This window comes from Hevea brasiliensis, chromosome 11 (genome assembly GCF_030052815.1).
Source record: "Hevea brasiliensis isolate MT/VB/25A 57/8 chromosome 11, ASM3005281v1, whole genome shotgun sequence".
NCBI classification, from domain to species: Eukaryota; Viridiplantae; Streptophyta; class Magnoliopsida; order Malpighiales; family Euphorbiaceae; genus Hevea; species Hevea brasiliensis.
In genome coordinates this window covers 4,777,890-4,801,179 of record NC_079503.1, presented here as the reverse complement: position 1 = coordinate 4,801,179, position 23,290 = coordinate 4,777,890, and the positions used below count along the sequence as shown (strand labels likewise).

Below are 23,290 nucleotides of genomic sequence, written 5' to 3'. Positions count from 1 at the left end.
GAAGCTCAAGAGAGCCTAGTTGCCATATTACCAGACAAATTACCATGCCTGACCAGTCTTCTTGATGGACAAATTAATATTCCAAACTTCCTTTCCAGAATTCGGAGTGGGAAAATGCGGATTTTCTTCGAAGATGAGGCTAGAAAGATCAGCTTGGAATACCTTCCAAGAAAAGATATTCAAGAATATGTGGCCAACATCTAAAAAAGAAGAGGAGAAGGGGTAGTTTAGGCTGGTTTTCTATGGATTGAAGACGTATTGGCAGTTTTCGGTAGCCAGCCCCGACCAAGTCTTGGGCGGGACTAGACTGTTCAACAACATGGGTTTGGCCTTTTTCTCGTGGTATTTATAGATTTCAGAATCTGATAAATTGCTTTCAACCAACGTGTTTAATTACCATGAAATTGAAAGATTTTCTTTCTTTTTCCAATTTTCATTCATAAAAAACATAATTCATTGCTCATGCCATTCATCTAAACAAAATTTTTTTTTCTTCCAATAAACATAATAATTTCACATTAGTTATGGATATATATATACACAAATATTAACTTATAAGAATTAACATATTTTTATAAAATTATTATAATTTTATTAGGGGGTGAGTAGCTTTCTAAGCATTCAAAATTATAGGGTTTTTTTTTTTAATGTGTAATTTTCAAGCCACCCTTCTTAAATAAATTTTGGTTTCCGTTATAAAATTTATTACTTTCTATATAAATTTTATAGGCAAAATTTTTTTTTCCTTATAATATTTAATAAAATATTTTAAAAATTACTTGAAATTAAAAAAATAAGAGTAATAAAACACAAAATAAAAATAAAATTCCATTAAAGCCGAAGCCAAACAGAAATTTGGGACTACAATGCCGCAACAGCCGCCGAAACCAACAGATATACAAGTGTGGAAGTATCTTCTGCGTACGATCTGGTTCACAGAAACACGGGAAGGAGAGGAGGCAGCCAGAGACTTCTCTTAATCACGCACCCAGGACAACTCCATCTGACCTCACTTCCTCTTCCTCCATCTATGGCTTTTCTTCTGTGCTTTTGACCTCGTGTAGTTCAATTTCTTCTGCTAGTGTGCAATTTGAGAAATATTTTTTTGCCCTCTTCTTTCAATCAATTTCTAAATGGCTGATGTTTTTCAATCAACGTCTTTTCACTCACTTCGTTTGTCTTCTTCACTGCTCACCTCCTTCTCCTCTACCTTGAATTCTCTACAACCGGCTCTCCCACCAACTCGGAATAATAACAATTCAGTTAAAAAGATTTACCCTTTAGTATATTCTTCTGCTGGAGATGCTTCTCGCTTCGCTCCCACACCCAGGAAGCAATTGCTTTCTTTTAAGGTACCAACTTTGGCCATCTATTTAACTAGAGTTTTAAGTGAAAATTACGAGGATCCTTTTGTTTAAAATGTTTGTTTGTTTTTAATATCCGACTTCTGTGTTTCTATGTGTTGTGAGCGAATTTTCGCGTACCCATCTCCTGAACTTGATTTTGTTTATGTGATATGCTTTTGAATTCTTTTGGGGTGAGAATTGAAATGCAGGGTTTTTATTTACCTTGCCTCTTACAACCCCGAACACTGCAAGTTTCATGTTAATTGCACAATTTTTGTTCATATTTAGGATTCACATATTGATTTTTTTTTTCCTATGCTAATCGAGTCTTTCATGAGAATTTTCCTGCTATGGTTGTTGGACGCTGCCGATATATTATCCCTTTCACGATAATTCTCTTTAAGAGTATTTCCTGTGGCAAATCAATTACAATAATGTGGAATGATTCTCTATTTGCGCTTGCTTTGCCTTGTACAATCCAACTTTGATGTTGCTGTGTTCAAAGTCTACGTTGTAGAGTAAGACATGATGCTCAAAGCTTTATGCCGTATTTCCTCTCCTCTTTCAAAGCTTTGCACTTCTGATTGCTTACTCTTCACAGTGGTTTGTTGTTGGGGTCATTAGCACAGGTTTAAACCATAAAATCTTCTAGATTTGACTGGATGCTTATGGATGCTGGCTTTTATGATGCTTAGTATTTGATTGCTTTATTTGGTTTTTATTGTATCTCGGCATACCCTTAAAGCAAAGAGGACTTCTGGCTCTGTATGTATGGTTTCTTTCTGTCATATTCTTTAGTTTTCATTATTGTTCTTTATAGCAATGCCTATGGCAACATTGTCTTTAACTATTTACCAGTCAACGAAAAATGAAATGCAGTGGCGTTTGTCTAGAGTCATAATTTGTACTTTGGGTATTTAATTGTGTTTGATCTTTCCGTGTCTTATTACTGAGTATTTCAATGAAGCTCTTTTGTATAATTCTTCAGATAATGAGAAGTTTGTTTTGAAACAATGATGTTCACTGATATATAAATTTTACTTTAGTATTAGGTTGTTGCTTTCTCAAAAGTACATGAATTGCCCGATATTTATTTTAAATTATTCTTTTATTAAGTTTTGCTTTGTGTTCTGTAAAATTTATCTTGGTTGGTTTCCCTGTGGGCTAGAGTTAATAATCCTTAAACTTCAATACTTTATGCAGGTACACGCAACCATTGCTGAAACTGACCAGCCAAAATGGTGGGAAAAGAATGCAGGACCAAATATGATTGACATTCATTCTACACAAGAATTTTTGAGTGCCTTAAGTCAAGCAGGAGATAGATTAGTTATTGTTGAATTTTATGGAACTTGGTGTGCATCATGCCGAGCGTTATTTCCCAAGGTAATATTGCTTTGGTACTTGACTTTTCATTCTTGATTTTCTACTATTATTCATTGTTTTTATTGTATTTCCCATGTCAACTTCGGCCGAAAGAATTTTTCTTCTGTGTTTTTTCAATAAACTCTTCTTTGCGTCTTCTTCTCTCTTGCGAAATTTCTCCCAAATCCCTGCTCCTCAGGGGGAAAATGCATCTGAGTTCACCTTAATTAGCCCCTGGAGTGATCTAATCAATCAGTGCTTCTGTTAAAATTATGAAAATGATATAACTATTTTAGTATTTGTTCATTGTAAGTGGATTTAACTTTGCTCGTGAATTGCCACTTGGTGTTGGATTATGTAACAAGGTATCATGGCTGTAAGTCACTAACACCTCTATCTTTGTGCTGACCGGCTTCTGGAGGTCATTTTGTTGTGGAAATGCCTTTCTGCAGGCAAACAAAGTTATTAGCCTGCTGGTGATTTAGGTTATGATAAAAGTTTAAAACCCTACATCTAGTTGATTATACAAGATCCAGCCAGTATCAAACACAGCACTTCTTGTCCATCTTTAAATATTCACTAAGCAGTGCTCTACAGTCATGTGAGAAAAAAATTGCTAAGCTTTAGGTTGAAAGCTTGTATGACAATATCCACATTAAGTTACTTGATGAGAGATGAATCCACAACTTAATCACAGACTAGTCCAGGATGGATATGACACACAGATTATGAGGTTCTATTACTTGTGATGCATATATGCGGATTCATCCCTTGTGAGTACCTTAAAAAAGTAAATTAGAATATTTGGTCTGTCCATCATGAGTGTCCTATCTAAGAAGCAGCTGCAGGATATATTGAAAAATTCCTACAGTGATGATGATAGCCACTGCATTATACTTTTCTTTTTATATTATTCTTGGTAACATCTGATTAGAAATGATATTATAATGTACTGCATCACCAATTCTTTAGACATTTGTTTATTTGCATTGTTGATTTTTTATTGAAATTGAGTGGTTGATTTTGGACACAATTAGAAAGGCATAGTTGACGTTCTTTCTATTATATGTTTATAGCTTGCAAATTAAAAATCTCAGAGAGTAAATGTTGACATCTTTGTTTATTATGTGAAACAGAATGAGAGTAGTTCAGGATATCATGGACTGATCTTGTTTAAATGTATTTTATTGTTCACATTGGCATATCAATAGAGATCAATATTTTCCCCATTTTTCAGTGGTGGGTGGGTGGGTGGGTTTTTTTAGAAATTTAGCAGGAAGTGTTATTTGTCAAGAGAAATTTAGGAAAACAGTTAGATGTTGTGCTCTTTTTTTTTTTTTTTTTTTTTTTAAGTGTTCCAGGTGTATCTTACTGATTTTTTTTTTTAATCTTTTTATGGATTGGACAGCTCTGCAGGACAGCTGAAGAACATCCTGAGATTTTGTTCCTTAAAGTGAATTTTGATGAAAACAAGCCTATGTGCAAAAGTTTGAATGTTAAAGTGCTTCCTTACTTCCACTTCTATCGCGGTGCTCATGGACAGTTGGAATCATTTTCATGTTCGCTTGCTAAGGTTGGCATTTTCTCCTGCGCTTTTTTTTTTTTTTTTTGTTAATTGATACACATCTTCATTTGCCAATGCCCGAACCTGCTTTTTTTTTTTTTTAAATAATAATAATTAAAAAAAAAAAACTGTTTTAAACCCTAGAACCAATACTTCTTCATATATGTTGGTTTTGGGAGAGAGACAAATGTAAAAGAATACTATCAGATAAGAAAAGCAAAATCTTCTCCCTTTCTCCAGTCTTTGGTTGCATGCCATTGAAGTGGGGAGGAGTTAAATCTAGTTTGTTCAGATTGAATCTATTGTCAGAAGCTGTATATTTATCTTAGGACATGTAATTGAACTGAAAATTTGAAACCCTTGCACAAAGCAAGCTCTGATTGCTGCAACTGAATGGAGTAAACCCATGTGGTGGGAAATATAAAAAATGAAACTTTGTAATATCATAAGGTTGAGTGCATTTCAGTAAGGATACCAGGATTTCATTTAATGGGCAACTATTAAAACCTTTTGACAGGTGAGGCATGCAGCTAGTTTACATAATCAATTTCTCCTTACTACTGAGATTTACCATTTGTGACATGTTCTTCTTCTCTAAACCATCTGCAGTTTCAAAAAATAAAAGATGCAATTGCAATGCATAACACATCCCAATGCAGCATCAGTCCACCAAAGGGTGTCGGGGAGCTTACTCTTGAATCTTTGTCTACTCCAAAAGACAAGCCAGCAGGATCAGCATGAATATAGGAGCATTTGTCTATATAACATGAGTTGTGCTGTATGTTAATGAACTTCAATCATTAGGTATCACTGTTATTCTGTATATTTTCATTGTATAAGAATCTAAGGAAAAGTTGTCATCCTACTCTCATTCTTTGTCATTCTTCTGTCTGTGATGTTTGTAACTTTAAAACTCTTATTGGAAATGAAATTTAACGTCATTAGTATTTTTTAGTACTTCTGGTTATATAATAATTCTCCTGATTTAAGTCTCCTTAATCAATGAGGCCAATGAGTATTCAGGTGAGTTTGCAATAGTCTGCATTGAAGCATTTAAGCGCGTCACATCAATGGTTATTGCTCTTAGAAAGTTTCTTCTTTTTTTTTTGTTTGTTGGGGGGGAGAGGGGAGTAATGGTATGATGAATAGCATCTATTAGCAAACAAGAGGCAAATTTGATTTTAAATCTTTAAATTTCAGTTGTTCAATTTGATATTTAAATTTACAAATAGGTGGTTAGGGTTTTATATTTTCAATTTGACAAGGGAGGATTATGGTCGAGCACTCTGTCACTCAAAGTCAACAAGAAGACCTTTCCGACTATGGCGTGACCATGGTGTAGAAACAAAACTCAAAATTGCTTTACAGCTGAAGCAAAGGAACCCTTACGCCACATAAAGTACACCCAACCATCCACCACACCGATCAACCCATCACAAGCTGAGGCAAACCCTGCACATCAGGTCTCTGAAAAGTTGCCCTCTCACTAAAGAAACAAAACCTGCTTACAAAACAAACCAAACACAAGCACCACAAACCCATATATAATCTAACCCAGCTGGCAGAGTGCTGTCCCTCGAGCAAGGCCAGAACCAAAAGACCAGACAAACAATCAGGAACCCTAGAGGAACAGAAATAAGAGAGAGAGATATGGTTATTTTTTGTTCCACTCACAAATCACACTAACCATACGCTGTTTCTTCTGATAAGACTACAGACAGAGATATAAATATGTTGATGTTTATCTGCAATAATTAATGCTAAAAACATACCCTAATACTCCTACTGAGCTTTTCACTAACAACTTTTGCTAGGCCTGAATCTGATGGGCACTCGTGAAAGGACCATTTTTGGTGTTACAGTGGAAAGTGGCCATCCCTCTGTGTCGGCAGGTCTCTCTCTCTCTCTCTCTCTTTTTTTCTTAAATTTCCTTCAATGCATTTGAAGCATTGTCATTGGGACAACTATAGGTTATATCTATAGGGTTGTTTGTCTTTATTAGAGATAGTGTATGTTATCCTCATAAACAAACCTATCTCTCTCTCTCTCTCTCTCTATATATATATATTCGCGCTGGCGGCAGACCCCTTTTTCACTGCTGTACTTCACTTTTCCTGTGTGTGTGGAGTTCCATTTAAACGTATCTAAATACTGCGATTTCATATTTCACTATTCTTGCATCCAAAAAAAATACTGCAAGCATCTCTCAACGGGAGAAAATCTAATTAAGAAAAGTTTTTTTTTTCCAAAGTAATTATAATTAAGAAAACTTCAACCCGTGGTTTCTTGTCAAATTGGTTCAAATTTATAAAATAAAAATATTTATGTTTGAATTATAAATTAGAATAATCATTGCCTAGTCTAACTGCGGCTGAAAGCATATAATCTACTTAATAGACTCAAGTTCCCACCCTCTCTAATGTGGAATCAATATAGCAGTAAGAATATATTGAACATTGTTGATCTAATGATAAAACGTTTAAATATTTTATAAAATTATAATTTAATTTAATCATTCTAATTTTAATAATTTTGTCTAATTTCAATATGTTTATTATAGTTCTATCCATTTAATCAAAATTAGACTTCAAACTTTGGACCCTTTGATATCAAGGATTAAGTTCAAGGCGTTAACTTTGAATAGTTTTTCGGTTGAAGTTGAGTAATAACCAGTCAATCCACACGTAAATTTGTTCTTCTATAAATATAACTCACCTGAACTTTCAAGTCATGAGAGATGAGCTACTTGATGTTGTAGACTCGTATTTTGTGATGAGTATGTGCATTGAGGCTGTAAAAAATATGATGATGAAAAATTATATAACTGTAAAATGTAATTGGAGGTATGGAGTTGAATTATTCATGATCTTGAAAATAATAATAATAATATATTTTTTTGAAAATGAATTTAATTAAATTTAAATAAAATTTTATTTTGTTTATATTTAATATAGATAGTTTTTAAATATACCTAATTAAGTTTAATTGGGTATCACGGTCTAAGAAAGCCTAGTTAAAAATTTTAAATATGACTCATTTAATTTATTTTTTAAAAATTAAAATAAGAAAATATTTTTTTTTTCTATTCCTCTTCCATATAAACTCTCTCTCCCCCTTTGGCCCCACTCTCTTCATCACTCCCTGTTGTTGTCATCCCAAAATTCTTCAATCCCAGTTGTTTAAGTTACTTGAACCTAATCACACTAGGATTTCAAACCTTACCACACCTCTTCCTCACTCCTTGTTTGTGCCTACCCCTTCCCCTCTCTTGCTATTGGTTGAAACATTTTATCCATATCTCAGTCTCACCCAAATTCTGTAATTTTAGTTGTTTAAGTTATCTGAACTTTATCACCCTAAAATTCCAAACCCTATCACACCTCTCTCCCAAAACCCTATAAATACTCTGCTGGAGAAGGGAAGAAAAGAGGAGGAGGAGGAGAAGACAAAAAAAAAATTAAAGAGAGAAATAATCAAAATTTTTTTAGTTCTTCTTTCTTTCTTACAATATTTCTTGAATGTTAGTTATTTTATTTTATTTTTTTAAATCTATGTCATGTAATATTTAATTCTATATTCCTTGTTTTTAATTTATTTTTTATGTTCATATAGATCATGTAATCATATTTAATTTGAGGGAATACATAATTCTGCACATGTTCAGTTTTCTATCTCTTATATTTTTATTATTTTTTATTATTTTTTGAATATGTAAAAAATTTGAAAAAATTATATTCATATTCTACATGAAATTCTACTAATTTTACGCTTAAGAATTACTAAAAAACTTTAATATTTTATAAGTTATGGCTGTTTGAAGTTAGGGTTTCTGTAAAATCCGATTTACAGGATACCCAACTTGTGGAGCCCATATCTCCCTTGTTTCTTAATATTTTTGTACAAATCTAGTGTCTAAAATTAAGTTTGGAATCTTTTGAATCTTTTTCAACTAGTTTCACATTCATATCTATTATGGTTAGTGAGTTATGGATTTTACAAAAAAGTAGTGTGATTCTGTTATTAGGAAAATTTACGATTTGTGTAAATTATTTGGCTAGGGTTTTACTTAATCTATGAATTTTATGATGTTGTATGATGTTTTTACTGTCTTCTGTAATTTTTTCATGATTTTTAAGAGTGTCTAACTATTTTTCAAAAATTAAATTTCTTACTACTGTCAATATGTCAGAATCTAAGAATTGTATATTTATGTATGTTTTTATGTATTCTTGAGTTTTAATTGATATTTGATTTATTTTTCTGAGTTCTCTTAATTCAAGAAGTGTTTGGATCATATTAGAAGACCTGGACCCTTAGGTAGTTGTAACTAATTAGAAATTTTAACCCCTTAGCAGATTATAGTTAAAATAAAATATGAATTGTTATTAGTATTTTCTTATCTTCTTTAGTTTTTTTACTTTTTAGTTTCTTTATTTTTATTATAAACAATATTGGTAAGTAACCCTAAGGTAATTACCAAAGAGGGCATTTGCATAGAGCTTACATAGAACTAAACGGGAGTAAGTCAAGGATATCATTACCATATTAAAAGAGAAGATCATTTTTTAAGGGTAGCTTGCCCCAATGGTAACTGCAATTACTATCAAGTAAGTAATCATAAATTACTAGAATAACCATTGGCATGAAATTGGAGTAATAATATAATTTTTATTTGGTAAATTAAAATTAACTTTATTTTTAATTTAACTGACTTTTACATGTAATTAATTTAAATAAATACTTTATAAATTAAAATTAATCTTATTTGTAAATTAAACTAATATTGACATGTAAAGTAAATTTAATTCAATACTTAATAATTGTAAAATAAATTTGCATATTAGAAATTTTTATTAGGTTGTGATTGTTTGGGCTTTATGTGATTTTAGAATAAATTACACATGTACATAATTAATTTAGTTTAATTATCCTTATAGTAATTTGGTGAAAAATTAATTAATTAGGTTAAATAGAAACTTAGGGTCTTTTGAAATTGAATTTGTTTGTAAATTAAATTCTCAATAATAAATTAATTTTAGTTATTCGATAAATATCATTTAAATAATTAACAACTCCATAAATAGGAATTACTTGTGCATGAAAATTATTTGTAAACAACAACCCTTTGGTGAATTACTTGCGAATTGCATTTTTAGGATAAAGTTTAATAAAGGAATAATAAACAAGACTTCTAGAAACATTAGTAAAGGACTGACACTCGAATTAACGAGGTTAGACCAAGAGTAAGGAGTGCCTAACTCCTTTCCTTTACGTACCCACTATTCCGAACCTAGACATTGAGCTATGGTAATGACGGTTGTAGAAACTCTACAAGGAGTAAGTTGTCATCCATGACTTTCGAAAGAAATACTGAATATATCCCGGTTATTACCTGGGTGGCTACTCCTTTCTATCTATGCCTTCGTGACTTAAATCCTTAGTACCGTAGTAGTGTTATGGGAAGATAGTACTTACCGGTGGTTTAATTCTATTAGGATTATATGAAGTGCATGTCTAAGAAATGCCGTCTAAGGAGGTGGTAGATTATTGTGACTCTACCATTTTTCTTGAACATTACTTGGTGTATTTTATATAGATATTTTGCCTCACACCTTCCTTTCTACATATGTATAGATGTCACAAGAGAACAAAAACTATTGTTAGGCATATCACTGTCCTTGATCAAAACTCAATGCTACCACACAGGCGCTATCACGCTCGATGCAGACCTTTGCTTCAAGCTAATGAAGTCCCTCATACACTGCCCATACATAGCTAGGCACCAACGACCGAGCACTTCTCAAAAAGAGTGACAAAACCCCCACGCCACTGGCCATTAGCATCAAATAATGAACCCCCACCAAATTAATGCAAGGCCACTACCCCATTTAAACGCTCCCATCATTATTCAGTTTACACCACCCTAGAGGAGGAGCCCGCCAATGGATCCAAGTCTCTTTCCTATGTTTGATAGAGGCACCCTCATTGTCCAACAAGCTGTGAACGTTATAATCTTTAGCCCGATTAATGATAACCAGAAAACACAATCTCCTCATTACCCATAAATGTATCCATGAACATCTTATAATTTTGTCTATTTCACAGAATAGAGCAACTCTAAAAATAGTAGCCCAACCCACTCTGTGGTCACCCACAACCTCCTTTTGTAGATTATTAACAAACCGATCTGCAGTTGTCTCGTTGGAGCTAAAGAATTGGAGACCAACGAACTAGGAAGGATCAACTGTCACCAAACCGGGTTTGCAAGGCAATCCTGAAGCAGATGCAATGTTGTCTTTGTATGCCCTATGCAAAGATCACATCCATTGGACGCGCCAATTGGCGCCTCACTTGTTCGCAAATTGTTAATAACCTTCCTTTGATAGCATTCCGTAGAAAAGAGTTGTTCTTATCCTTTGGAGACCATCAGACCATGCCACCACCAAACTATATTCCACATAGGGTGAGCAGCATTCCCACAATCTTCCACTATCGACGCATATGCCAACTTGATGGAGAAGCCAGTTCCCCAGAACACTTCATTCGGGCCTTGTAATGGAGAAGGTGGAGGGAATGAATTGCTGCAATAGCCAATTAGAGAGTGCATTGCGGGAGGAAATCATGAAAATGAGCCTTGCGCCAACCTCCTGAAATAGAGACATTGTCAACAACACTGTCAACCTTTTGGTTTGTTCTTAGTTTTGCTCTTGGATTATTTGTTTTGTCTATTTCGGGTTTTTTTCACTTAGCATAATTGGTCCTAATTTGAGTGTATTGGGGTTGGCTTGTTGGCCTGAATTAAAAAAATGTTCCCATGCTAAGTTTTTCCTGAATTTCCTATTTAATAAAAATTTTGCTTATCATAAAAAACAACATGATCATCGAAAAGATGTAGGGGAACTTGTCTGATTGCTATATCAAGAAGAGCCTCATCTCCGACTACCAAGTGTCTAACCAGAACTTGACAGTTCTAACATCTAGTTGACCAACATACACCTTGCGAATATATAGCTTCACACTCTATGAATACTCCGCCAAATCTTGGGAGCCACTTTTGCTGCCAACATCAGGGGGAATAAAATCACTGCCAAGTTTATATTTCGAACGCAAAACTTGCACCCACAAAGCCTGCCTATCCGAGACTAATCTCCATCACAATACTTCATTGGGAAAAAAATGGCTTAGTTAAGAGTCTGGATATCTCAGAATCCCAAACCGTCGCAATTTCTAGGTTGTATTATGTCTTTCCACTGGATTAAGTGGATTTTCTTCTAGTCTCTTGAGTGGCCCCAAATAAATTTGCGACACACTTTCTCAATTTTGTCGCCCGCATGTATGGAAAGCGTTGTTGTTTGCATGGCGTAGAGTAGCATAATAGATAAAATAGATTGGGCTAAAGTCATTCTCAATGTCAAGGAGAGTTGCTTTGCGTTCCAACCAGAAGAATGCTTCTAGACATTATCAAGAATATAATTGTAGATACCTTTGCGTACTCTAGAGTGAAGTAATGGTAATTCTAATATTTGCTAAGATTCAAGGTGACACAAAAACTCAATTTTCACTTAGTAAACATTTTCAGAGAAGAAAACTGATAGCACAATTTATTAATTACATTAAACTGTTGATTGGATTTCATTCCATACATATTTACATTTTATGAAGGAAAATCTTACCTTGAGCTTTAGAGGGACAAGTCAAGTTTTGGTCTGCCATCTGGATTATTAGTCTTTGAATTATCACTGCAGCCCACCGGAGGATTATCAGAAGTGCTATATTCAGCAGGGGAATCCATAATACTCCTCTTCAAGCTGAACTTACCCACTTTCACAAATGAAGATGGTGTTGCAGTTGCACGATAATTCTCCAATGGAAGATTTCCAATGGCAGCTGCTGGTTGTTGCTCAATTGATGGCGTGGACAAGCAGCTGCCATGTCCATTCATATGAATTCCAATGGAAGATATCATTGAATGCATGTGATGAATTCCAAGAGAGTTTCCATATGCACCACTGAGAGGAAAAGGGGCCATGGTTGAGGTTGAATGATAATATTGGTGGTGCAAATAAGGTCGCCAAGGAGTCTTCCTTATCATTCCTTGTCCTGATCTTCTTGCAAGTGTCCTTTCTTTTTTGTGGCCATTTTGATGACCTCCAAGTGCTTGTGAGTTAAGAAACTTCCTTCGACAATAGTTGCATGAGAACACTCGTTGCCTAGCATTATTAGCAGCTCCAGGAGTACTTTCTGATGAAGTTTTAGATGAATCCATGTTGAAGCAATCAATAAGGTTGAGCTCTGGATTGATGCCTAACCCATGATTGGAAATATTGCTTCCAGATAGCGTTAGATTTAGATCTAATCGGAGAGTATCTTGGAGTTCTTCATCTCCTTGCTCAAAAAGTTTTTGTCCATTTTGATTTGAGTTATGCAATGGAGTAACTGAAAATGGAGGAACCCCTATTGGAGAAACTATGGTAGAGGACTCAAAGGCACTTGGTTCTTTCCATTGTGACTCCATTGGAAAGAAATAACAGTTTTTATGTCCTTGCTAGTTTATAAACTAAGAAATTTCTTAATTTTCAGAATTATTTTTTTAAATGGAAGTCTATTGGGTGGATACCATTTTTTCACTGTAAAAGTTTAGAATTTTTCTTACTCACACCATAAAGATAAAGGAAGAAAAATCAGATTACTCTTAGCTTTTTAAAATAAATTATAATTAAATTTTTAAGATATATCAAAAATGACATGTTAACCTCTACTCTTTTTATAAGAACCGATTTATTTACTAAAATTTAATTTCATTAATAATACTTATTCCGTTCAATTTATCATTAATTCTCTTACCTCCCTTTTAATTTAAAACAATTATTTCCTTAAGGTTTATTTATTTTATATTTAAATAATTATATGTAAATAATATTAAATTTAATTATATTCAAGTAATATATAGTTTTATATATATATATATATATATATATATATATATATATATATATATATATATATATTATACTATTAAAATAATATTATATTTTTTAAATATAAAATATTAAGATATAGAAGATACTTTAATTAGAAAATATCTTTTCCAAATTCTAAATAATATACTTTTTTAAATAGCTAAAAATAGTTAATAAAAACAATAGGCTTTTTTAGATTCTTAAATTTTTATATCATGATTTCTAATTTATAAAAGGAATTAATTTTGTACAGTGATAATTTTCAATAAATAATCATAAAAATTCATATTTAATATGATTTTCAATTAAAAAATTATATAAAAATATTTCCTTGTTAAGTAATTTAATGTAATTTATTTAACAATACATAATCGTATAAAAATATTTTTAATTTACAAATATTCTAAAAAAATTTTAATTTGATTTTCATTTTATTTACATAAATATATAAATTAGAATTAAATTCATCATTTTAAATATTATTAATAAATAATTATTATTTTGTATTTAATAAAATATATTTAAGTAATTATACAAAAATATTTTATCTAATTATAATAAATAATTTTTTAATTATTATAAATATTTTATATTATAAAAAGTTAATTAAATAATATTTAAATAATAATGTTCAAAGGTATATTAACACATTCCATAGTTTCATATTGGTTTTCTCATTTAATATATATATATATATATATATATATATATATATATATATAATTGCATTAAATGCATCTTTAATAATTAAAATTAGTTTAAATTATAAATAGAGTGTTTATAATTGGTAAGTCATTTCAATTGTAATATTTATGATTATTTTGACATTAAGAGCAAGGATTGTTGAAAAAATAGTTATAATTATTTATGATTAATGTAATATTATCACAATAATTATACATATTATCACAAAATAAAGAAACTACAAGATATTCAAATGTATTATTTTTTTAATTTTAAATTATTTTTTAATATTTTAAACTAACATATTTTAAAAAATTTTCCCTTTACCACAATTTTAGTATCAATGTAAAACATACCCAAATGAGTTTCAATCATCTACAAATCTTGTATGCTATATATTATTATAAAAAATAAAATTATCAATAGTGGTTGAAAAGCATTGTGAATTCCATTTGCATAGCAAAATTGTTCTATTATATTAGAGATGGAAGATGATGGCAACATGCGATGCAGTTAAATTTTGTAGGGGAAGCCTACCCCTACCCCATCAATTGCCTTGAAAAGGTCATGCATCATATAATATAATTTTGTCCTGTGTGTGTTATCAGTGGACACAGTGAAAAATGGCCGACAGAGACTTAGTGAAGTTAACGTCAACGCTCTAATCTATGCTATGATAATTAATATATAAAAAAGTTGGTGTATTTTACATTAAAATAATTATGATTTTAAGTAATTAATTATTAAACTAATTAATATATATTTAAATAATTAGATATTTTTCTTGTAATATCTATAAAATATTAAGAACTTAGTAAAACTTAATAATTTCCATCTCATTTATTTATTTAACTCTAATTAAAAATTAAGATTTAAATTTCATAATTTTAAAAATCACTCAAATATAATTAATTTAAAATATATTTATTTAATATTTATTTAATATTTATATAAAAATATTAAAAGTTATATTTTTTATTTTTTAATAAAAAAATTAAAAAATAAAGATATGAATTTAAATCTATTAAATGAATGATATACTCTTTAGTTATCAGATAAATTAGGATAAGTTATATTTTTTTTAATTAATAAATTTCATTGATTATTAATTTGTGCCCATTTTGAGAGCATTATCACCAAAGTGTTCCATTACAAGAATAATGTTGGCCTTTAATTACTTTTGGATGACAACTTCTTTCAATAATTTGCCAAATTTCAAAAGTCATATCTAAAGGGTTGAAACTAAAGAAAGGGAGATGATGAGATTTCCATTTATGAATTTACTTGTCTAATCAGTCTGAATCATATCTCTTTATAAGATCTATTAATTGCTTATCCAAAAAGGAGTCCACAACAAAGCCAAAAATATCAGAAACATTGTTCAACTCCATGAAAGAAGGCAATTTGACAACAAATGTTCCCATTATATTAAGAAAATGATTTCTATATAGAATTTATGATTTAATTAAAGCTCCTTTGATAGTGTTTTAGCCGTTTTTTTTTTTTTTTAGTTTCTATTATTAGAGTTTTAGTATTGTCTTAAGATGAGTTTTTTTTGTTGGTATTTAGAAGATTGTTTAACATGTTGAAGTATTCCCTGTGATTCATTGTTAAACTTTATAGAGCATCAACTGGCAGTCGATGTGATACCAAATTCGTCTTTCCGTCAAGGTAAGTATGAAAGGCCTATGTTTTCTAAGCTTGTTCCCAGTTCATCCGGCATTGGTCCTAGTCCCTACTATTTCCTAGTTTTATTGCAAATCTCCTCATTTTTCCTTTGAGCTTGAAAGCATGAGAGAATTATGAAATGCGTAGGGTTTTTAAGCACTCCCTGTAATGTTTTTTCCTTTTCTCATGCTCCATTGAGTTCTTTGCAGATCTCCTGTGGTCGTAGCAGTAAGTTGTTGATGAAGAGGAGCTCAAGTCAACTGAGGATGATGATGGAATCGGGTCATACCATATTAAGTTCTAGGGGTTTTATAACTTTTAGGGTTGGGGCTTGGGTTTGAGTTTTGTAACACTATTATCTCTTGTGGACTTATGCCTTATACTCTTATTTCATCTAATGAAATATATTTTTTTGATAAAAAAATATGATAAATGATATGTGAAATTGAATTTTTAGCCAGTTAAAAATGAGTATTTATAATTAAAAGTGAAATTTTAAAGGGAATACTTAATTTTAGTTAAAAAATTCATTTTGATAATTAAATTAAAAAAAATTAAAAGCTTGATAAATAATAATAATTTACAAGAAACTTGAAACCCTTAACATACTTAAGACGGACTGTAAGTTTGAAATAAATCTTTTAACTAGTTAAAGTTTTTTATTGAAATTAAGACGGACTATAAGTTAAAAATTTTTTATTATAATAATATATAAATTAAAATAGAATAAAATCAAAATAACTATAAAAGTAAAATAAATTCAATAAAACCTCATTGATAAGTTTTATAGTTGTTGAATTAACTGTTAAGTGTAAAAATAATAGTATTATCCTATTGACCCTTTTAAAAGCTATAGATGTGACTTTTAATGAACCACTTTATTAATTTCTAAGGTCTGTTTAGATAGGTGAGAAAAGTGTAAGTAATGGAAGTGTAAGAAAGAATAATGAAGGGGAAAGATAAGGAGAATTATAATGGAAAAAAATGTCATGTTTGAGAATGAGTGAATTAATAAAAATGTAAGGAGAGATATATATATTTGGTGAAATAGGGGTAAATTTAAGGGATATATAAATAGAAATATTCATAACTCTTATCTCTTCTTCTTAGTGTAAAAAAAATTAAGATTTGAGGGATAAGAAAAAGTAAGGTTTATCCTTACTTACCCTTATCATTTATTAACTCACATTAGGGGTGAGCATTTGGTTCAAACCGAACCGAACCGAACTAAATCGAATTAAATCATGAAAACCTAATTACATATTTTAGAAACCGAATTGAATCAAAATGGATAAAAAATCAAATCAAACCGAATTGCTCCATTTTGGTTTGATTTGATTCAAATCGATCGGTTTTGATTTTTAATTATTTTTTTAATTTATACTTGATTTTCAAGTTATTTGATTTAATTTTGACATTAGTTTGAACCTAATAACCATTAATCAATGAAATTAAATAGTTTATATATATAAAATTACATATAATTTATAAATTCCCCATAAAAATAAATCAATACAAAAATCAATAAAACTATTCGATTCGGTTCGATTTAATCGATTTTTTTCTCTTTAAAATCAAACCGAATCGAAATTTTTATAATATAAAATCGAACCGAACTAAATTATTTTAAAAACTAAACCGAATTATCGAATTAAGGCGATTCAATTTGATTTATTCAGTTTGAACCGAATAATACTCATTTCTAACTTACATCTTTTCAAATAGAGTTAAAATAATTATTTGCTCCTCCTTACTTTTATTTATCCTTTTCTTATTCTCTATAAAAATATTTATATTAATAAATAATATAAAATAATATTTTAATTAAAATTAAAATATTAAATATTATTTTAAAAGTTATTATTATAAAAATCCTTAAATTAAAATTCATTTTCTTTCTTTGATGACCATAAAATTTTGAGCATATTTATTTATTTAAAAAAGGCGCAGCCATTTTATGACATATAGATTATTTTTAAATCATTTTATCTGACAGATAGATTATTATTATTGTTTTTAAATCATTGCCTAGCAAACAACCACTTCTACGAATCTCAGCACTTTGAATATCATCCATAATTCAGTCTTTCGCTGAGTTTGAACTCAATAAACCTGCCCCAGGAAGTCGACGGCGCACCAAACTACGGCACACTGTTGCACAGTCATAAAAAACTTGGGCGGTGTTCTCGGCCCAACAAACCCCAGTATTAAAATAAAGTTAATTAAATTATAATATGTAATATTTTAAAAATATTTTATAATATTTATTTGAAATTTTAAATAATAAAATTTAGAAATAAAAATACTTAAAATTTTTTTATAATAATAAATTCATTTATATCAATAAAAGTAAATTTTTAATATAAACAAAATTTTATACTACAACATGTTAATTGTGCAGATATTGAGATAAATTTAAAGGGTGTTATTGACATTATTTTTTCTTTACAAGAGAATTTCTTTGAATTTGATTAAATTATTTTTTATTGTAAGTAGTTATTACCAGATGGATTTGATTAGACATTAGCTTGAATTTAGAGACAAATTAATATAGTTATCATCACACAAGTCTAATTCTAATTCAAGTCTAATTCTAATTGGTACTTGACTTAGATTTGGATACAAACTAATATAATTGCTCAGTCTTTTATTAGAGTTGCTATCTTCTATGCTAGTTTCATTTATTAGTCTGAGCTTCTAGATTTTTTTTTATTTAAAATTTTGAGTTTTAAGTTGGGTGTATCGAGGAGCCTTATTAGTCTAGGTTAGAATGAATTTAATATGTTAAAATTTTCCTGATTTTATTAATAAAATATTATATATTAAAAAATAGATCAAATAATTTAAATTAAAATAAATTATTGACACTATATATATATATATATAGCGTAACAATTGAAATAGAAGAATCCAATTCTCGTGAAAGCTGATATATAATTGAGATTCTAATTCTATTATCATCTTCACAAGTAATCAAATCAAAAGCACGGGTTCCCCAATTAGTGTTCACGGTTGGTCCATAAAATTCTAGAGAACGAAGCACAAAAAAAGAAGGAATATATACACTAATGACAGGGACACTTGCACAACAGAATCAACAATGCGAGGAATGGGGATGTTTCTGGCAAGATCAAGCCCAACACTACTTGTGTCTGCGAAAAAGGTCTTTTGTTTGAGCATTTTTGAAGGCACTGCAGGCTAAGAGATAGACACATATAAGCACCACCACTGCCACAATAAGAATGATATTTGCTTTTCTCCATTCTTTCCTCAGGTTCCCTAACAAACCAGCTTTGCAAGAATTGCAATTGTAGCAGAGCTGGCTTTGATCATTATTCCACAAGTAGCAGTCTGGGTCTGATGTTGGGTTTGTTGGGTTTAACCAAAATGTTGGGTTCACATAATTGTAGCCACAAACTGTTGGGGGCTTACAACACCCTGACTGCAGTCAATAAATAGTTTGAGAGCAAATAAATTAAAACTAGAACAAGAAAGAAAAATGGAAAAGCAAAGCAAAGAATGCATCCCACCAAGCTCTCACCAGACACTAATACATGACACAGATGGCAAGCATAAAAGCCCCACAATGTCCATTTTTATCTTCTGCAATAAGGACAACCTGTGATCTTACTAATGCAAAGCGATTACCTTACTTTGATCTAAATTGATTTCAAGAATCATTTTCCTTATCATTAAAGCATCAAGAATGCCCCACACAGCATTACATGTCTCTGTTTCTTTATAATTAAATATCTGAAAATTTTAAAAGTTCCTTTCTGATTATATGGAGCACACAGCACTGATCCGACTTAAGTGTTAATTCAACAATCATTATCCCAATCTGGGTCCTATTAAAAGTTTTATAGGAAAAATGGGTCTTGTCTTGAACCCCTTGTACCTTCCCATCTAGCTCTGTCCTACTCCTCTCACTCCAGCAGCTTCGTGTAACCACCACCGTAACCATAAATGTGACAGTTCAAGCAAAGAATAAAAAAATATATAGAAAGAGATGCTCAAAATCAAACTTTTAAATTCATTCCAATGAAAAAGTGCCCATTTCCAGGTTTCATCTAAGTGGGACTGTGGATTTGAATGAGCATAAAATCAAACTTGAGTACCTGGAGAGGGGAGATATGGGCCATGAAGAACTGATCAGCAGTGAGATAATTCTGACTCAGCTTAGAACAAACATCGCTCTCCGCCAGACAATTCCTAATCTTCATCCAATTCTCGGAATCCACGACATGATTTCTGAGCCAAGACGAGAATCCTTCCAGCCTGTATTCTTTGTAACCCCTCCCGGGAACATCGTACCCGCCATCGGCACGCATGACAACGAACGCGAAAACCAGTAGGATCAAGAGAAGTCCGATGAGAATGGCCATGCAGCAGAGGTATAATGCGAAGAGAGTTTCCTTGTACCAATAGGCGCCGACGAAGCCAGCGAGGGAGACAAGGAGAACGAAGATTCCAAGTAGGACGAGGGGCCAGCGGAAGTAGTGGATGCACTCGTTGTCGGGTTTGGAGGCAAGCCAGGTGCCGGAGGCAATTATGGGGATTGAGCAGAGGAAGGCTACGAAGTTTAGAACTGCTGTTATGTTATTGGCTACTCCCATGATGGTGGGTTTTGGAGGAAGAAAGGAAAAAATTGAGTAAGAGAGTAAGTTGAGCCCTGGGACTACAAGTCTTCAAATGGAGAAATGGTAACTCATGCGAGCAAGGGCGTGTGGTTTCAATGAATGCTTATTAATACTATAAATTTATGTTGTTTGGATGGCTTATTATAATAATAAAGGAATACCATTTCCCTAAAAGAAGAAAAATAACTAATATATCTTTTTTTTTTAATGTATGAGGATATTTAGGTAATTTTAATATAAATAATATTTTTATTTTTACATTTTTTTAATTTAAGAAAAAAATTTTAAAATTAGCTATGTCTTATAAATCAAAATTTAAAATAAAGGGATTTGGACTTAATTTTAGTATAAATTATTAATAAATTTAGATTTCCAATATTATCATTTTATTGATTAAGAACTTAGAGTAAATTTGAAATAACATAATTTTATAACCAATTTCAAATAACACGATTTTATAAATTATTTTAAATTCATACTCAAATAAAATATTTTACACATTTATAAGCCCTAATATATATTATCAAATATAAATCTCATATTTTAAATGCTTAAAATTTAAAAAATTAATTTTTCATTTATTCTGCTCTTGTCCTATTTTTTCTTTTATTTAACATTTTTTTATCTCTATTATAAAATCAACATATGTGAAATTTATGTATGATCCCATCATAAATTATGTAATGAGCCCATGCAGACCAAATTTAAAAAATAACTAATTACTAAATATATTAAAAATATTAAAAAATAATATTCTTTTATATATAATAAAATAATTTTTTTTTAAATTATAAGAAAATAAAACTCATGTTTTCAAAAAAATGATAACGGTTTACCCGATAATCTCTCTCTTAAAAAATCCTCCACAGCAAATGAAATTACAGAATTTTCTCATCGTCGATACAAAACGGTTTAGGTTATACTTTCCCGCGTCTTACTAGAATTTCACGAAATTTTCATTTCTTCGCAACGGAGAAGACAATCGCACAGAAATGGAGCAATGGGTTCCCCTCTTTGACATTTTTCTCAACTCCTCAGCGCCTGAAACCGAAGCATCTCTGTGGTTACAGCAATCTTTCAATGCCTCATCATCAAATCCGATCACCACATGCTCTTTCCTCTCTCTACTTACCAAACCTATCGATGCCATTATCAGTAGCTCATCTCCTCCAACCGCAAAGAGGTTAAATCCTGACTCCAAAGACTCATTTGATTTGTCAATTTTTTTTATTATTTTCTTTTTTACGCTGGATGTCAATGGCTCTTACTCTTGATTGTAAACAGGGTCATGTTTATACAAACACTGCCGGATATGGTGCAGTCCAGAATTCTATCCTTTCTTGCCTTTGATCACGAGAGGTTTTGCAAGCGGGACTTGTCTATGTTGGCCAGGAGTATGTTGACAGACAATAAGGGTGTCGATTTCTGGGTCAAGAGGTCTGCCCGCCATCTGCTCGATGAAGTGTCCGAATCAAATTACCAATGGATTTCTGGTTTGAGTTTGGATTCTGAAGAACAGAAAGTGGATGAAGAGTTTGAGTCATTGCCAGGTTGGCTTAAGAGCATGGCAAGTGCTGATGACTCGGTTTTCCCTTGGCTGCCTTTGTCGCCTGATGAATTGAATTCAAGAGAATTATTCGGTAGTCATGAAAATGAACAACATTCATTGAGTGAAGCTGGAGAGGGTGGAGGTTTGGAGGAAGTTGTAGTGGAAATGGAGGTTGATCGTCCTGTGAATGCTCCTTTGGCACTGGAAATTCAAAACAGGGCAGCTAGTTTGAGAGCCCAAGTATTGAATTTTGAGTCTCGACCTAAAACAGTACAATTAGCAAATGAAATTTGCCAGCTTTGTCTAGAAAAAGGAGTGGATTCTTTTGCAGTTCTTGGTCTGATTGAACCTTGGAAAGCGGATGACGAGATTGCTTCCTTACTTATTTCTCATCTTTCAAATGTAATTGATCAAGATGAGCTTGCTTGGCCAAGCCAAATTCTCAGTTCAATTATCCTTCCAAGGTTCCTGATTCTTGAAGAGCCAGCCTCTCGTGTGCTTGTGACTGCAACGATAGACTACTGCAAGCTTTATCAACGAGCTGCTGAATATGCACTATTGTTTCCACTTATAATGAGAATTGGCGGTATCAATAACCCTCTATGTGATGTCATCACAAGAATTGTTAAGGAATGCTTGCATCCTGTTCATGTTTCTTCGTTCTGCCAAAAACTGCTATGTGCAGGGGAAGATGAGAAAAGATTCATTTGTCTTCCTTGCCACCAATGTCTGATATCCCATGAACTGGTATGGACAGAATCATTATTTAGCCTTTTTCATAATATCTTAAATCTTAATGTTAAGTTAAGTCAAGATTCAGTTGATCTGCTTGTTCTCCAGGTTCAGGAACTAGCTCAAAGGTTCTCAAAATCTCTAAGATTTGGGAACTTTTTGTTATGTTTCATTACCAAATGTTCTTTATTGTTGAAGTCACATAAACTCTTATTGGCAGATGCAGTTAAGCAGACCAATACTCTTGTTACCAAATCTATATTATCAAAATTGGCTACCTTCTAGCCGCTAAATTGATTTTTAATGATTTTCTTTTTCTTGCTGCACTAAGTCTCTGTGCTATACAAACTGCACAACCTTTTATTTCCCCACTTTCTTTTCTCACTTTTTTACCTTCTTCTTCTGCCCTTTCCAGACGTAGGGTAAGATGGGGAAACACTAAACTGACTGTAAACTAATTTAAATAAGGTAGATGATTTTGCTAATATAATAGCTGTATAAGATAGTTTAGGTCATTTCATTTTTAGAGATACTATCAGAAATGAATTGGAAGACAATAAGGAAGATTTGTTAATTACACAAAAATTGCCATTTCTCATGTAGAAAATACTATTACAAACTGAGAGAGAACCTGTGAAGTATCATTAGTTTTGTTGCTTTTAGACATTGAGACCAATGGTGCCCGTGGGCCATTTTCCTCATGAACTAGAATATGGAACCTTACCTAAAAACTTTGTGCCAGCAGAGTGTTGGATTCAATTCCATTCTATAAAATTTTATGA

General features: G+C 31.5%; 4 protein-coding genes across 4 annotated transcripts; 2 read left to right on the top strand and 2 right to left on the bottom strand.

Moving 5' to 3' along the window:
* The first annotated feature begins 845 nt into the window (after positions 1-845).
* Positions 846-5,232, top strand: LOC110659293 (thioredoxin-like 2, chloroplastic). Its single transcript, XM_021817174.2, has 4 exons — positions 846-1,352; positions 2,550-2,732; positions 4,120-4,284; positions 4,885-5,232. Exons 1-4 carry the CDS (start codon positions 1,134-1,136, stop codon positions 5,014-5,016), a joined length of 699 nt encoding a protein of 232 aa, XP_021672866.1. The 5' UTR covers positions 846-1,133; the 3' UTR covers positions 5,017-5,232.
* Positions 5,233-11,956: 6,724 nt separating this feature from the next.
* LOC110659216 (zinc finger protein 1-like) lies at positions 11,957-12,790 on the bottom strand. The gene has a single exon (XM_021817077.2). It carries the CDS (start codon positions 12,788-12,790, stop codon positions 11,957-11,959), a length of 834 nt encoding a protein of 277 aa, XP_021672769.2.
* Positions 12,791-18,501: 5,711 nt separating this feature from the next.
* Positions 18,502-20,394, bottom strand: LOC110659292 (tetraspanin-2). Its single transcript, XM_021817173.2, has 2 exons — positions 19,706-20,394; positions 18,502-19,029 (listed from the first exon to the last, which is right to left on the bottom strand). Exons 1-2 carry the CDS (start codon positions 20,201-20,203, stop codon positions 18,730-18,732), a joined length of 798 nt encoding a protein of 265 aa, XP_021672865.1. The 5' UTR covers positions 20,204-20,394; the 3' UTR covers positions 18,502-18,729.
* Positions 20,395-21,031: 637 nt separating this feature from the next.
* On the top strand, positions 21,032-22,830 carry LOC110659290 (uncharacterized). Its single transcript, XM_021817172.2, has 2 exons — positions 21,032-21,410; positions 21,512-22,830. The coding sequence occupies exons 1-2, from the start codon at positions 21,220-21,222 to the stop codon at positions 22,791-22,793; spliced, it is 1,473 nt and encodes a 490-aa protein (XP_021672864.2). The 5' UTR covers positions 21,032-21,219; the 3' UTR covers positions 22,794-22,830.
* Positions 22,831-23,290: the final 460 nt, after the last annotated feature.